The 17,256-nt window shown below is 43.5% G+C and overlaps 1 protein-coding gene across 1 annotated transcript; it reads left to right on the forward strand.

Moving 5' to 3' along the window:
* The first annotated feature begins 5,092 nt into the window (after window positions 1–5,092).
* Window positions 5,093–15,590, forward strand: prdm1a (PR domain containing 1a, with ZNF domain). The gene is made up of 7 exons (XM_030783150.1): window positions 5,093–5,166; window positions 7,174–7,419; window positions 9,346–9,465; window positions 10,939–11,191; window positions 13,690–14,651; window positions 14,763–14,891; window positions 15,006–15,590. Exons 1-7 carry the CDS (start codon window positions 5,140–5,142, stop codon window positions 15,588–15,590), a joined length of 2,322 nt encoding a protein of 773 aa, XP_030639010.1. The 5' UTR covers window positions 5,093–5,139.
* The last annotated feature ends 1,666 nt before the right edge of the window (window positions 15,591–17,256 follow it).

Genomic DNA, 17,256 nt, shown 5'->3' on the forward strand with positions numbered 1-17,256 from the left:
ACTGCTGTGGAAACAGGGAAACGAATGTCCTCTTACATCACATAAACCAGTTTCCCTTACACTGTCTAATCACGTTATTGTTGAAACAATCAAGATAAAATGGACAATAGTGAATTGAAGACGAGAGTGTCATCAAAAGAGTTCTGACAATGCGTATAGGCTACAGGTCATTTTGGTTGGAACGATTTTGATATATCGGCTTACGACAGAGACATTTTTCTTTTGAAATATGTAGTTTGTCGTTACTGGAAAGCGTAAAAGAAGAGTTTGTTTTGTCAATTACTCACGTTAAGCCTAATTACGCTAATTTGGGTGGAGCTGGGAGTTGGGGTAGGGGACATGCGTGTACGGGACGCAAAAGACCTACCTCAAAAACTATTGTCAACTGGAGCAGACATTCACTTTAGAGCTCTAATACTGGGATAGCAGACACATCCGTTAAGAGAGATTACATGGAAACATTTAAAGGTAAGACAAAGAGTAAAGAACGTCGGCTGTCGACTTTAATGCTTGTTTAATATGATGCACTGCGTTCACCTGTTCATTTTACCAAAAGCAAGATAATTGAATGCAATGTACAATGTACAGACTGTACAAATTTAGACGTTTAAATGCAAATTTGTATTACTCTGCGTTTTATTAATTCTTTGTATTATTATGTGTTCTACGGATCCCAGTTTCTTGTAATTTATGTTCTTATAGAAATTATACTTGTTTGAATCAGATGCTTTATTGACACTCAAAAGCATTGAACTAATCATTTCCAAGAGCTGTCTTCCCAGCCTCGTAACTAGAAGCGATGCTGATCAGACCTGCAAAATAGCCTTCATCATGCGATAAGCATATGGGGTTGCCTTCGGACAAAAGGGTAGCCTTATTTTGAGAGATATCTCAAGTGCTCTTTGAGTTTAAAATTCTGCATCTCTTATTTTGTACGCATAACAAACGCAGTTATAATTAGGCACTCTAAAAGGTAGTACTTATAATAATATTTTTCTCTGAAGTTCTGACACTTGCCACAGTAAACTGTGGTCACTGGACCAGTGACCCTTCAGCCTGCTTTTGCTTTTCAATCGGTAATGAGCCGCCATGCAAGGATGTACAATGTCCTCATTCGATCGCCTCAAACCGTACAGGATGTCATCGTTCTATCAGTCGGGGTCCCGCGAAGCAGTTCATAGCGCGTCTCCATTGACCCGTTGGCTCTTAATGAATAATGCCCCCTCCTTCGGCACAGAGTGAAATACACTTTAATTTGACATATACTATTGCAAATGTAGTCCAGTTTGCGCCCCTTAACTGAGTTAGAGGTTGGATCAAGTTTCGTCGCAGAGTTTTTCTCTAAAGTCATTAGAAGTTTCTCAGTAGCTTCTACGGTAAGGAGAACCACGTCATTTTTTGATGAAATTACTTTACACAGTTCGATCATTTACTTTTGCTCTGTAACAACGGTCTTGAGAAATTAAACGCACGACACAGTTTAGACGGAAGGGGTAGATCGGGTTTTGATATCCCAAGGAATTGTTCATTTCACGTGTTCAGTATGACTTCGCCCGCAATTGCTCAGATAGACGTGAGATTGTGTACAAGTGACTAACCACACGGGTGGGTTGTTAACCGGAACACTAACCTGCTTAAATACGAAGAAGCACTCACCTGATTTCGAAAACATGTTGAGTCGTGTTTTAAAACTTGGAATCGTACATATCTACAACTTTCATTTCATATATTGAAGATGTGACTACTACGTTTTGTGGTCACAGTAATGTTACTTCTGAATTGAATTACTGCAGTTTTCAGTTTCAAAGTTTGCTGAGTGAGAGAGATTCTGCGTTTGACTGGAAGTGTAGCTGTGTGCGGTGAGAATCCGTCTACTTTACGTCATAGAAATTTTTATCGGATCAATTTTTAAATTGTCCGAACATTAAAATCTGCGTTGAATTCCAGTGTTTGACAGTTTTGTTTCTCAGGAACTCTTACTAAGTTATGTCACTGCCTGTGGTTATTTTGATCACCGTATGTTAATATTATATGTCACGATGATCTCTACTTTCCTTTCGTGGCGGGCTGCTCTGTGTTTGTGACACAACTGGTGGCACCCGTTCTTCCTAAATGAAAAGTACAATTTAATCACTGGTGTGCCAAATTAAGCATGATTAGCCATCCCTTTGGGTAAGCGCTGCTTGTCTGAGCATAGTATTGATCCCCCCCCTCCCCACCCCTGGTAGTTACTGTGATGAACAGTCCTTCCAGATGGCTGGGGTGGACCATAGCTAGAGGAAGTCTGCTGGATTGGCAGGATTAGGAGTGCTGTAGTGCTGGATCCTACAAAATACAATCTAAGATGAGAAGGGGAGAGGGGGAGAGGGGAAGATGGGGAGTCGGGGGGAGGGTTGGCAACCACACAACACGCTCCTCACGCATGAGTACACACACACGCGCACATTCTCCCGGCATGTGAACAAGCACACTTAGTCCGGTCAAAGAGGGGATCATGCTTTGGACCAACTTCTATGATTCTCCTAATGGCTCTACTACTGAGGGATTAACTGTATCCAGAACAATAGTCAAATCCCCCACTCGCACGCCCACCCACTCATAAAAAAAACACTCTTGAAGGAAAGTTATAGAGGATACAAACCCTGCCTGAAGCTTTTGCCCTCCTCTGCCCTACATCAACTTTAAGTAAAAGTCAACAGCAGCTCTTTAATTAGTGATACTGATATGCAGTTAAGAGGTCCTGGTACATTTGAACTCTTTGAGAAGAATCACTGAAACTCAAATCTAACTCAGTAAGGACTTATGCTTAGATAACATACAGTCGTTAATGGGTTTGGGAGGGAAGGGGTACGGGTGTGAGGGTTTTGGGGGTTATTTGGTTGGAAGGGGCTGGATTAAATACAGATGCAAATAATGCAGAAGAGAGATTTGAATGGCAAGGTTGTGGAAGAGCCAAACAACCAGTTTTCCTCTCAATACCAACAGAAATGTGCAGCAGATGGGATGTGGTTCGTACTTTATGTCCTTAGGGCATTTGATTATAGTGATAGGCATTTGCTTGTCAGTTTTCAACTTGTGATTTCCTCTTCTCTTGAGCGTTTTCTGGAACACCTCTTGATCCCCCCCCCGCTCTCTCTCTCTCTGGGTTCTGGTGCTGTATGTGCACAGCAGTAGGGATGATAGCAGCCCTCTGAAAAACTAACAAAGCCGCTGGATCTCTTCTGGCCCCTTTGTTGGGCAGTTCTTTCTCCTCCAGGCATGCAGGCCACATTAAACCCTCTGCATAAACAGAAAAAAAAGCCATTTGAATTTGACTTCAGAGCCGAACCCCTCCCTAACCCCTACAGCCTCCTAGCCCACTCCTTCCTTTATGGCGTGGGCTGACGGAGACAGAGAACCCTGGAGGGTCCAGCCTTGTGTAGGGGCTCTAAAAGCCTGCAAAGCAGTAGGAGCTGGTTGTGATGGCCATGGTTGGGGTAAATCTTCATCTCTCTCTAGATTGTTCCCAGCTACTGAGGGCTAGAGAACAGACCACATGGTATTTTTTTCAAAGGAAGCCCTCGTTTTAGTTTAGTTTTTTTGTTGTTTTCTTCTTGGGGCTTGTTATTTAGTTAGGCTCTGGTTGGTGGCTTCACATCAGTGAGGCCAGCTGTAGGCCAGATTGAGGTGGGTTGTGAATACGGGTCTGGACTCAGGAAAAGAGGCAAGCTTGGGGGCTTGAAGTAGACTTATGGGTCGTCCGCTGCCAGGAAGTAGTAGGCAGCGAGTGATGTGGTCAGCTCTTTGTCACTAACGGGTTGGGGCGGGCGAGAGTATGTCTGTGTGCGAGAGGAGTTCAAGAGCTAGCTTTCCACTTTCCTTCCCTCCTTCCTTTTCTGTTTTACTCCTTGTTTTCTCTTTGGGAAATTATTGTTGCCCATTATTATTAGCTCCTGTCTGCCCCACTCGGAATCGGTCATTCGTGAAAGATAGAGATCTTCAAGTGAATGGAGGGTGGTGTTATAACGGAGAGAGGACAGGAGTGGGGGAATTTCCAGTCTATTCTCATAGAGCAAATGTCTTAACGGGAGAGCTCATGTGTTGTGGGGATGAGGCAGAGCTCCACAGTTGTGCTTGAATGTTCACATTGTTCAGTTTTTTCAAGCTGTCATTTTGGGGTCTTTCATTACGAGTTGGTCGTGTGAGTCAGTACCTTGGTTGAATAACCTTTTATTTCATTCAAGGTTGCAAATGTTCAATCCTACATTGCTTTAATCAGGCAGAACCAGGGGGCTTATGCAGAGAGTGGTGCCCTCTAGAGGAAAGAGTGTGGTAGGAAGGCCAGGTGGGGAAAGGAGGAGATGATTGTGTGTGTGTGTGTGTGTGTGTGTATGTGTGTGTGTGTGGTTGGGGGGGGGGGGTGGTGGGGGTGAAGATCTAGAGGAGGAACAGGAATGTCCGTCTACAGCTTGGCTCTTAGTAAACAGCGACAGGTTATTGAGTCACTGTCACAGGATGTCCTCCTTCCACAGGAAGAGAAAGAAAGAGGAAGAGGGCTCAACAGTACTCCTCCCCTCTAAACAAGGCCATATCTCTCGGGATCCATGTCAATACAGACCTCTGTGACCCCAAATCTAGCAATGTCTTATGTTTGGAGTTCAGAAGATATATGTTATCTTGTTTAGATGTGGCTTAATGAGTTATTTTTTTTATTTATTTTTTTGACAGAATTTGTGACATATCTGAGAGGAAATGCTTCTATCTCAGTTAAAAGCGTTTTGCGTTGTTTTGTGGTTTTCTGAAAATTGAGAGGATAGCTAGCACAGAGTATCTGCATATGTGTGTTTGTGTGTGTGTGTGTGTAAGTAAGTGAGTGAGTGAGTGAGTGAGTGAGTGAGTGTGTGTGTGTGCGTGTGTAACAGATGACAGAGAGAGAGACGGGGGTGGAGTCAGAGAGTGGGAGGGACCCGGGACTCAACTGCCTTCAACAACATGCTTGGGCACTCAGACAAACTCGAGACATTCTCTAGAGAGCACACACAAACACACGCACACACACTCAGTTTGGACTAGCAGTGGGATTGAGAAGGGAGAGGGTGAACTGCACCTGTCTCACACACACTCAGTCACACTCACTCAGGGGACAGATCAGGCGGCTCTATGTGTGGCTGGGACCATAGCTTCTCGGTGAGTGAATTTGTTTCTTTAAGCTGCTGTGGGCAAGGAGACTTTTCATTTTGAATTAAACTCAAGAATGAGATTTTTTTTTTTCTTTTTTCTTTTAAAAAGACTTTTCTCTCCTGAAGGTATTATGACCTATGTGTGTTATCGAATAAAGTTTGTAAATTTACTTCTAAATCTAAAAAGTATCATCAAAATGCTTTTAGTAATTTGATTTCATTTAAAAGTTTTCCCTCTATGTTTTAATCAAATAGAAAAGGACTATTTCTCCTGTTGTTGTTTTTTTTTTCATGTATGGTATGGGACACTGATTGATTTCAGCCTTTTTCAAAGGTTTGGAATTTTTGTGATTTATCTTTATTGTATAAGTCACATATATATGACACTTCTATGTGGTATGTTTATACTCTCTTTAAAAAGTTTGATTTTAGCGTTAACCCTAGACGTTTTGGCAGACTTTCTTTCTTTTGAATTGTCTTGTGCAGACTGATGTGGAATTAGACTTAAATGTGGAATGGCTGAAAAAGTTTTGCTTTGCCTGATTTTGGTCACACTTTAGTTTTCTTATGTTTTTTTTCTTTTTCTTTCTTTTCTTTTTTTTTTTAATTTTACAATAACTACACAGATTTGAATCCTTACACTCTAAAATATTTTTTGCTGAAATATGTTCTGATCTAAATAATTATACATATTTCTTATATTACTATATTTCACAATATATTTCTTCTGTAATTCAGTGACTGGGCACGACTGTGCTGGAATAAATCGGTTGCTGCTGTTCGGTTTCTCAGTTTCATTATTAGTTTTGATCTTACACAGCTGTCTCACCCAATCTTAATCTAACAAACAGCATGTTATGTCTTTATTACCAATTGTTTTATCCCATAAGCATGATTCAAAATTTTACTGTTTCTTTTTCATGCATTATTTAATGTTTTTTTCATTTAAACATGACTGTGTGTGCTGTCGGCTTTTAAAAAGTACTTTGCGCGATTTTAATTTTTTTTTTTTTTTTGACTGCTATAATGCTGGTAAAAGTTGTTTTTGCTTTCTGATATTCGCATACACTTGTAAATACGTATGGTCTTCTGCTTTTGGCTTATGAATGTAGCATTGTTAGATAACGGTGGAGGTATGGTTACTTTGGTTCTGTGAAATATTGGGCATGGATCTGTGCGTGAGAGGGCTAGCCATGGGTGGGAAGTTTTTGAAGATTGTTTGTGTCGCTGTGGCCCCCAGCGGAAAATTTGTGAAGTCTCCCCTTTTGTTCTTATCTTGTCTTCCCTCTATTTCTCCTATTTCTCCCCCTCTCTCTCTCTCTCTCTCACTCACACACACACACACACACAGGCACACATACATAAACACACAAACACACAAACACACAGCTATTCCCCGGGATGGTTTGCCGGTTCCGCTGCTCTGCCACTCTGATTCCAATTTTAGCTCCATTCAGATGCAGACTGCACTTCCTTCCTCCACCTTCCTCTGTTTGTGACTTTTTCCACTCAGGGGAGAATCAGTGAGAACGAGAGAAACCAGGGAAGGAGCAAGTATGAGGTGTAGTGAGAGAGAGCGAGGGAGGTCTAGATGGACAGCATTGGACTGAGGGAGAGAAAAAGATTGTTGCTGACCCTGACCTTACGACCCCGTGTCTGTCAGGAGTGTAGTTGTTAGTGGATTTGTGTTTCTTAGTGGTCTTTCCTAACAGGGCATTTAAAACTTTGCGTGGTGTGGTTTAACAGAATTTTGTTTGTGTAACTGATTATGTTTTAAATGTGTCTGTGTCAAGTGCATTTTATTTCCTCAGGCTTAATTTGTTAGATCTATGCTTGGTGTTAGATCTATGCTATGTTTTTTTTTTTTTTTTGTTACTCAGCAGTTAATACACGAAAGAGCTTCGTGCTTTCTCATTTTCCCACAGAGAAAGACACCATTTGATTACTCAACTCAACACAGTGAAAGCCACTGACTCAGTCTGTCTCTCTCTCTCTCTTCCTGCCTCTCTCTCAGGCTGCTTCTCAGCATAGCTCAGCCATGTTGACCACCGAGGGAACGCCACGCACTGCTGATGACATTAAGATGGACGTTGAGGATGCAGACATGACAAAATGGACGGAGGCAGAGTTTGCAGAGAAGTGCACCTATATTGTAAAGGACCACACTTGGGAAGGACCTCTAGAAAATGCAAAATTGACTCGCGCTGAAGCGTCCTTACCCCGAAACCTGGCCTTCAAACACTCCTCAAACTCCAAAGAGGTGGGGCCCCTCTCCATCACTGTCTCACAACAAGCCTTGCAGACATATACTTGCACACACTCACTTACACAAGCCACGGTGACTCAGTGCATGCTCATGTGCACAGACTGAAAAACTAATGGCCTACAGGCTCCTGGTAAAACCTTTGGTGCTGGTGTCATCATGTTACAACTGTGATGTACTGTTTGACACTCGCTTATAAAGTTACTCTACTCAACCTTTATGCTAAATTAGTCTTTAAAAAAACTTTAAATAAAAAGGAGTAATTTAGGAAAAAGGAAGTGAGAGAATAGAATTGAATTCTCTGAGAGAAACATAGCTGATGTGCTCTCTGCTGTGTGTGTGTGTGTGTGTGTGTGAGTGAGTGAGTTGTAAAGAGTTGAAGCATGTTAACACAGAGTCTTCATGAAGATGTTATAACTTGTCACATCGCCATAATTAATCTCCTTTATTTGTAATGTCAATGGAACTTTTTAAACTCATCTGGATAAAACAGCAGCCCTGTCTCTGTGTGTGTGTGCACGTGTCTGATCAGGACTGTTACATACTGTTGTTTACCTAACATGAACAACTGTGCATCAGAATCCCTGACAACGTGTCCTATAGCCCAAGATATGATGTGGATGTTTAGAGAAAACTGCCTCTGATCCTGGACTCCCAGAAAACACTTTCAGTGTTAAGATCAGACTGAAACTTCTGTCTCAGCGATGCTGTGTAAACATCCTACTGATTTTCCACATCTCCAATAGAAGGAGACAGAAACCTTTGACCGAGCCATTGTCGTTTGTGACCTGATCAGCCAGTGCAACAGGGACTGGACATAGATTTTCTCATCAGTAGCCTCTGTTTGTCCTGTTTGTCCTGTTTTCTTCAGTCAGAAAGAAGTGAGCCTTCTTTAATAGGGCCTGCTTTACGAGCTGATAAAATATCAGCGAAGACAGAACATGGTTTCACATCACCCAGCCCTCTGGTGGTTAGGTAGAGACAGGGACGAAAGAGAAGTTAAGCTCACTCAACAGTGGGAACTGATGAGATTCGCGTAGAATGCTGTAGATCTCTGTTAATGAGTTCTCAAAAAGAGCTCTAAACCCTAAAGATGAAGTGTTGATGAGTATAGATTGAACTGAAAGGTGGAAATGAGGGGGATTTCCTTCTTATTTAAAAGTGTGTGTTTGTAAAGCGTATGAGTGAAACAGAGGAGCTGTTTGTTTCCATTCATCAGAGGCAGAGGAGATTAGACTGAAATCTGGGCACTGTAATGTGCCCCTAACACACATTGTGTCGTTTCCTCGTGGGCTCTTGTCACTGGATTCAGTTTTTTGATGTTGAAAAATTCAAAGAGACAAACCAGCGCAGTGATAGTAGGTGTGGATATCTCCTTTGAGGGCTGTTATTTTTGATGTGGTAAAGGGTGCCTTTGTGGTGAGTGAGCACATGTTGGTTGTGAGAGTGTCGGGGGAGTGCTGGTGTGGTTACTGAGACAAGGCAAAATGCTCTCTCTCTCTCTCTCTCTCTCTCTCTCCGTCCCTCTGTCTCTGTCTCTCTCTCTCTGCTTGCATCTAAGAAGCAGATACAGAGAAGCCCCTCACTTTCAGTGTCTTGCAAAGATACAGAGCATTACAAAATGGCTTTAACTCTCTCTGTTTAAAGTGTGCTTACCTGCTATACAACACATTTGTACTGACATACATCATTTTACTTATGCAATATTAATTTGATGATACTACAGCTTCTTGGTGTTTAGAGTGGAGTTGGTGACCTTTTCAAGGCAGGAAGTGTTAAATAAATCATAAAGAGAGGATAGAAGACCAAACTTGAAAGGAGACCCTTTCCTTTACACTCCTCCTCCCTCCTTACCATTTCACCAACACTGCTCTCATTCCTGATTCATGACCTCTCTTTCTCCTGTTTGTCCCCTTCTCCCAGGTGATTGGAGTGGTAAGCAGAGAATATATCCCGAAAGGCACTCGCTTTGGCCCCCTGGTGGGCGAAACCTACACTGCAGAAGATGTCCCCAAAGACGCTAACAGAAAGTACTTCTGGCGGGTGAGTGAGGATGTTTTGCCTCAGAAGCTTCACTTTCAGTAAAGGGGGGCAGAAAGAGAGAGAGAGAGAGAAAAAAAAAAACATGATGAGCTGCTTCCTGTTCCACTGACTTACTTCCTGTGTGACATCATGGGGGCTAGCTTCTTGAGAAGTGGCTTGCGCTGTGCTCTGACTGAGCATGCTTTAAAATTGCTGAGTAAACTTCTGCTGTTTTGGGAACTGAATGGTTGGCGTTGGTGTAGAATCACTGTGAGAGGGTGGAAGCTGCGTGTTTCTTTTTACTGTATGCAAGGAGCTTAATGAGTCTGCATCCTTACACTACTGCTGTCGCACAGGGCTTAACCATCCTGAAGAACCATTTGTAAAGTAGAACCATTTGTAAAGTAGAACCATTTGTAAAGTAGAACCATTTGCAAAGCAGAACCTTTCATCCTTCATTACTTATTAGCAGTCATGTTTGTATTAATTGCTAATCAGTGTTAGCGAGAGAAAATGACTTCTGTTATAGGTTTTTAATCATTCGATCAATCAGTGGTGCAGTTTAATCTATATCACACACACACGCACACACACTTCCAGCTGTTGTGTGCAGCTGTCACCACAGCGAAAGTGCACAGTCAGACTGGTTTAGACCAACAGAGGATGTTTAAAAAAATTTATTTTTTCTTCGGTCAAGCTACTATAGAGTGAGAGATCCCCTAATGGAACAGCTCTGTAATTTACCCATTAAGGAGGAGCGTGTTCATTGGTTTATGTTTCCAACATGACGAGCAGCTGAGCACCCCTCTTGGTCGATTTCTTCTGAAACTGGTTGAAGTGGTGAGAGGTACAGTAAAATGAGTAGCGGAAGGAGAGAGCTGATGTCAGTGAGGGAAGCCTCCCTCTCGCGCTTGCTACTGAAGACTGGTGATGTCACAAAAGTGTTCCTGGAAATGGCCAGCTTAGTGTAAACAAGCGTCTTACAGCGAGTGACACTCCCCCTCAAAGCTGAGAACACCCCAAAACAACCTGTTCCACTCATCTCCCCATCGTAGAGCCGGGGGAGAGAAAGATACAGAGGTAGATTGAGAGGGAGCATTTTAGAGGGGGAGTCGGAGAAAAAAAAAAAAAAAGCATGTGCAGATTCACTATGAGAGTGTGACTACTGATGAGGGCGTTCTTGCTGACTCAGCACCGGGACTTTATATAAAGATCGGTGTAGTGGTGGAGTCTCCCACTTGTCTGTCTGTCTCGGTCTTTGAATGCAAGCTTTAAGAACCGCAATGAGATACAGAGAGTGACATGGTGAGAGAGATCCATCGATACCATCAGTACACTCAACTTTTGGGGATGGGGGGGGGGGGGGGGGGGGGGGGAATGACTCTTTGGTTCTTGGCCTTAATTTTTGGAAATTTCTTAAATTATGGTCTTTGAGTTAATCTTTATCTCATTTTCTGTCTCTCTCTCCATCTCTTCTTATCTACTCATCTACAGATTTACTCAGAAGGAGAGTTCCATCACTTTGTGGATGGGCTGAACGAGGAAAAGAGTAACTGGATGCGCTATGTAAACCCAGCACATTCACAGCAAGAGCAGAACTTGGCTGCTTGTCAGAATGGCATGAGTATCTACTTCTACACAGTGAAGGCCATCCCAGCGGACCAGGAGTTGCTGGTGTGGTATTGCCCTGAGTTTGCCCGTCGCCTCCACTATCCACCTTCAGGAGAAATAATGATGCAAAAACTCAGTAAGTTCATTGTGTTTTCTTACCCCTACGTCTACAAAGTTGTGGGTGTGTGCAGTCATATTTGTCTTGGACGGCGAGTGTTTTTTTTAGTCTCCTTTTACCTAAGATTAAGTTAAGGAGTGACATGTCTTCCTCTCTGTAACGTCTGAGCCTGTTATTATCTTTTGAACTGAACACAGTCTTTTCCCTTTCATCTCTTCCGAGATCTGAATTCCAACCGTCACTCACAAGTTTCCTTGTGTTCTTTCTCTTTCTCTCTCCTCCTCTGAAATGTTTTTGCTCAGACTCCTCGTAATGACTGAAGTTAATTACACATGGTGGGGGGGGGGGGGGGTGTAGGGGGGGTTGTAATGCCAGTCATCTGCACTTAGACACTCTTTCAACATGAAAGCTGGCCCAACACGCTCAATCTGTTGTTGCTCAACCAGTAATAAAAGTCATAGAGCTTAGCCTTTGTTCCAGAAAAAGATTGGGAGAGAAAGAAAGAAAGTAGAGGAAGGAGACGGCATTCTGCTTCAAGGTGTGGCGAGAAATGACCAGTCATGCTGACTCCAGTGCCCAAAGCCATGCGCGTGACCTGGGGCAGTGAAGACCCCCCCCCCCCTTCCCCTCCCCCACTATTAGCTTCAGTGAGGTCTGTAATTATGACGACTGACCTGTGGTCAACTCCCCAGTTTCTATACCTGCTACCTGGGGGAGTGAGAGCAGCCTGTCTCTTGGTTTTGGCCCAGTCATACTAGAAGCAGCCATGAAGCCACTGTCTGTGTGACTCAGTCTAATGGAATGGGCTGAGATGACTGAAGCAGCCTCCCACATGATGTCTGAGGTTTAATTTAGAAAAGCTTTAGCAGGGCGTCTGTGTTTCGCTGGCCTCCTTCAGTCTGCTGGCTTAGTGGGACAATACCATCCACGCACCCTCTTAACAGCTTGCATTGTACCTCACTTAGACTCTATTGTAATGACAGTCGTTCAAGCTACACGCACAAAAAAAAAAAAAGCAAAAAAACATTCCCCTACCTTCAGTTTCTGACTGTGAAGCAAGTTAGGTCGGAGGCGTGGACAGCTTTTTGGCACGACTTCCTAATTTATTTGGCACTTTAAAAGAGAGATGAAAAAAAAAGTCTCCTCCATTGACTACTTGAACTTCCTGGCGGCGGGGCTGTGCTGACAGATTGATATCTCTGTGATCGCCGGCTGTTTGTTTTCTGCCAGCTCTCTGGAGAGGAACAGGACTGGCGCTATCTCTGGAGGAGGAGGAGAGGGGGGTAGAGGGGGCTACAGATAACCTCTCACAGTGTTTACACACTGTTGCTGTCCCTGAAGGGTGTGGGTTCGAGTGGGGACTTGAGGGAAGGGGGAGGGTGTAGCGTTTTTTTCTTTTTAGAAGAATCAGAATCTTCCATCCTATACATGCAAAACAGAGAACACTGGTATTACTTGACACTTTTAAAAGTTCATACAAAGGAGCAGGAAATGCTTTGGATTATTTATGTTCTTTTTTTTTTTTTTTTTTACATTTCCTCACTCTGTGTGAGTAGAATAACCATTAAAATGTGTGCGAAAGTACTTTTTTTTTTTTTTTGCCCGGGGAACTCCACAAACGTAAACAGATTTTCATGCATGGTTGTTTGGTCATTTATTCTCTTGGCCATTCATCTGCTTATGTCAGATTGAAAGTGATTAAGACAGCTGAGGAAACTACTTTTTTTTCTTTTTTTCAGGAACAGTTATAAAATCATGTGTAACTTTGCTTGTTCATGAGGGTGTGATGATGACCTCATCTTTTCCTTTATCACTTACACACAACTCTGCTCGTGTTAAGAGTATAAAAGGGCTTAGGAGTGTTCCTCAGTTGAGCGTTAACCGCCGACAACCCTTGACTAGCTCTCTTATTGATTACACTCTCTTGAGTAAGTGTGCAAATGCCTACACAAAGGCCTTTGTATTGGAAGTGTCACAGAATCCACCCTCTTTTAGAGGTCTCTGTTTGTGTCAGAGGTCTATATTTGTGCATAAGAGTGTGTGGATGCACGCATAGGAAGTGGAGGAGGGTGATAAGAAGGGGACCAGGCTTTGTGGATGTCTATTAGAAAGCAACTTTCAATCAGCTCCTTAGCCTCATTAGATGATATCTGCCTTCTCAGCAGGATCTGCTCCACTACACTGCCCAGGGGCTGCTGTCATGCCTCACTTCCTGTCTTAAGGCCCTTGCCTATGACAATTTGTCAAACTGTCAGTCTAATTGGACCACTGAGTGGCTTTGTTCAAGAGATTCACAGCTTAAAGACATCTGTGTGCTGAGCAATATTAGAGTTGCTTTCAGAACTTCTCACCCTCAATTTTCTGGACAACTGAATGGATTAATGTTACAGTATAGGAGCATTTTAAGGTCATCCGGGATCTTTGTGTTATGAAGAGAAACAAAGAGACTTTATACACAAAAGCCTATTTATTAAACATGTAGTCATGCATAATGTGTCTGTTGTGTGCTTCCACAGAGCAGAGTCTAATGGAGGCAAAGCAGCAGGTGACAGAGGAGGGGAGCTCAGTGAAAAGAGAGCATAGTGTGTCAGAGATCCTGAAGGACACGCGGCGAGAGCCCAGCAGACCTCTGCCCACCCGGCCTCACTGCCAAGACAGCCCTGAAAGGCCTCTCTATCCACGCGCCATCTACCCGCACCAGCTCCACCCCCAACTCAGCAACCCCGCCTTCACTTACCCAGCCCATTCACCTGTGCAGTCCTCGGCAACACCAAGCCCTTCTGCCCGCAGTAGCCCTGAGAGCAGCCCCCAGGGCAGCCCTGTCCCTGCCTCGCAGGAACCACGCGATGCCCTGTACCCTTTCTTACCGGCGTTGTACAGCCGTGGCTTGCGACACTATCCCAGCTATTCTCCACAAGGCCATCTGTCTTCTGCCTCCTTCTATCCCAGTCCTCACTTTTCCCGCTTCCCACCATCCCACTACCCTGTGGGTTGTAACAGCCTAAGCAGAGCAACTGCCATGGGGAGTATGTTTCCTCGCATGTACCCCTTGTACAGCAGCCTGCTACCATCTCATCTACCACTCCATCCTACCATGCTGCCACCAGAGAGCGCACGGCATATTATGCTGCAGCCAGACTCTCCAGCTCACAGAGACTTTCTGCTCCCCCCGCCAGGGAGTGCCTTCTCGGCAGCAACCTCGTTAAAGGACAAGCCACCTCACGGTCATCCCCAAGCACCGGTCAGTGGCTCCCCCACGGCTGGTTCAGCTGCCTCCGCAGACCGCTTGCCCACCAAGCCTACCTCAGCCCTGCTTAGTGCCACACGTCCAGATGAGGAGGCCATCAACCTCAGCAAGATAAAACGTGGCTCTACTGGTTACAAGACGCTGCCCTACCCGCTAAAGAAACAGAACGGCAAAATCAAATACGAGTGCAACATCTGCAGCAAGACCTTTGGCCAGCTCTCGAATCTCAAGGTGAGTCCAGACTTACCTTATTTCACTTTTCCATACTATATCTTGACATACACAAAAAGCTGTGAGAAGATCTCCGTTTCTGACCAAGCTCTTTCTCTGCTTTGTCTTTAGGTGCACCTGCGTGTCCACAGTGGTGAGCGACCCTTTAAGTGTCAGACCTGTAATAAGGGCTTTACACAGCTGGCCCACCTGCAGAAGCATTACCTGGTTCACACAGGAGAGAAGCCTCATGAATGCCAGGTAAGTCACTTGTCTTATCTGTCAGTGTTCTGTCTATCAGCAGAACTTTGTGTGTAGATCAGAGAGAAAAATAGAGAGGCCTATTCCACTTCTAAAGCTCCTCTGTTTCCACAGGTGTGTCACAAGCGCTTCAGCAGCACCAGTAACCTGAAGACTCACCTGCGGCTGCATTCGGGTGAGAAGCCCTACCAGTGCAAGATCTGCCCCGCCAAGTTCACGCAGTTTGTTCACTTGAAACTTCACAAGAGGCTACATACCCGTGACCGCCCACACAAGTGTCCTCACTGTCACCGTAGCTACATCCACCTCTGCAGTCTACGCCTTCATCTCAAGGGCTACTGTCTGGCAGCCACACCCTCGCCGGGCTGCACCTTGGATGAGCTTAACCGTGTTAATGAGGAGATCGAGCGTTATGACATCAGCGACAATGCTGATAGGCTGGAGGAGATGGAGGGCATAGATGTAGAAAGCGTTGTAGAGAAGCAGATCTTTGGGATGCTGTGGCAAGAGATGGACATCAAGGCCTCTTTCCACAAAGGCAGTGGAGAGAAGCTTCTCCCCCCACCACACCCCTCCTCAGGCTACGGCCTCTATGAATCCAGCAGTGAGGCATCAGTCATCAAGCTACGGCGCAGCAGTCCTCTACCTCTCCTCCCAATCAAGGTCAAGCAGGAGACAGTGGAGGTCATGGAGCGCTAGCCCCAGTTCCTAGCACATATAGACCCACTGAGGGACAATGCAGACCCCTAGCCTGTGACCTTCTTGCTGTACCAGACTTTGGGCAGCCACAGGTGTACATACTCCTCCTTGCTACCATAGCAACAAGACTCTGGCCTCATTTTCAGGGACTTCTGTACTCAGGGCATAAAAGACACTATTCCAGACTGCTTGCAGTCCAGTGTGTCCTACACTTATGGTAAAGACAATCATCTACCCATAATTTCATATTGTCATTATAAATGTTGTCATTCATGTTTGTATTGTTATTCTTAATATTATTGTTATTTGTTGTAATTTAGTTTAGTTTATTATATGTCATCCTTAATTTATTATGCAAGTTTTCATCTTTCTGAAGCAATACTTGGAAATATTGTTTACAATGACTGGGTAATTCATTGTAATTTGACTATTTTGTTTTTGCTTTTTTTTTTTGTTTGTTTGTTTCTTAGTCCTCTATGTTGCCATTCTTTTGTGGATAGTTTCTGGCTGCCTGTCCTAGTCCTGTTTGTTTTGGCATGTGATTGTGATAATGAGCTATGTGACAGAGGCGATAAACATTAATTTTTCAGGGTTTTTATTTCTTAACTGGTGGGAATATAAAAATAATAGCATCACAGTTTAAGGCTTTTTTATGATAGCCAAAGGAGGAAATAGAAAATGTAAAGCCCTCACCCTGTATCAAAGGGGAAAATATTTTCCAAAAGTCCTTATTTATATAGAGGTCTGCTTAATGGAACTGAAAAAAGGGCATTTCTTATATTTTAAACAACAGTTACCTCAAAGTGTGAGTGTGTTTGTGTGTGTGTGTGTGTGTGTGTGTCCAGAAGGAAGTCAGAGGCATATGTGATATTTATTGCTTTGCTACTTGAAGAAGAAACCAAATGTCCTGGAGTGCAGCTCTCCATGCAGCCCAAAGAGCAGGAGTCATTTGACATGTAGCACATCAGCTGTGAAGCTGAGAGAACTTCTCCAATCAGTTAGAGTGATCTTTGGAACAGAACTTCAATGCGAAAAGGGGGGAAAAATAACAGAGAGGTTTTTTTTTGGTTGGGAAAGGAAGCTGGTTACCAAAGTTCATTCGCTATTTTTGTTTTTCCAGGAACCGGAAGACTTAAGAGTTTTAAAATAAAAGGACAAAAAGGATAACGTGTATATAATGAAGTGTTAGCTCTTTAGCTATTGTCTGGTCTGTTGGTTCCTTTTCTTTGTTGTAATTAAAAAAAAAAAACAAACAAAAAAAAAAAACTTTGCCCCTTCACGTTCATGGACGGCACAGACCAAAGCACCTCGGCCTTCATATGCACTGTTTTCTCCTACTGTTTTGTTCCTTTAGTTTTACACCATTTGACAAGGCTTTATTTGTATGTTTGGTAATGTCTTTAAGGCAGCATTGTTCTCCATGGCAACTCTCTGAGAGCCATGAAGCAATAGCATCTCGTTTTCTCTCTCTCTCTCTCTCTCTATGTACTGAAGTATGACCAAAGTTTCCCTTGTTTTCAGCTTTAAACTCTAGAAGAAAGAATCTGTCTCTATGTTTACATACTGGTTTACATAGTTATTTAAGTGCAACTTGTCAAAATGTAAATTATGATATAAATGTTCACTGTTCAAATCAACTTTTGTGTGTGTTTACTCAAGTCTGTTT

Source organism: Chanos chanos, chromosome 8 (assembly GCF_902362185.1).
Source record: "Chanos chanos chromosome 8, fChaCha1.1, whole genome shotgun sequence".
Lineage (NCBI taxonomy): Eukaryota > Metazoa > Chordata > Actinopteri > Gonorynchiformes > Chanidae > Chanos > Chanos chanos.

Bases quoted from the DNA above. Each gene is read 5' to 3' on its own strand.
- prdm1a (XM_030783150.1), top strand. From the start codon at position 5,140: ATGTGTGGCTGGGACCATAGCTTCTCG. The intron at 5,167-7,173 runs GTGAGTGAATTT...CCTCTCTCTCAG, and splicing joins GCTGGGACCATAGCTTCTCG to GCTGCTTCTCAGCATAGCTC. The intron at 7,420-9,345 runs GTGGGGCCCCTC...CCCTTCTCCCAG, and splicing joins ACTCCTCAAACTCCAAAGAG to GTGATTGGAGTGGTAAGCAG.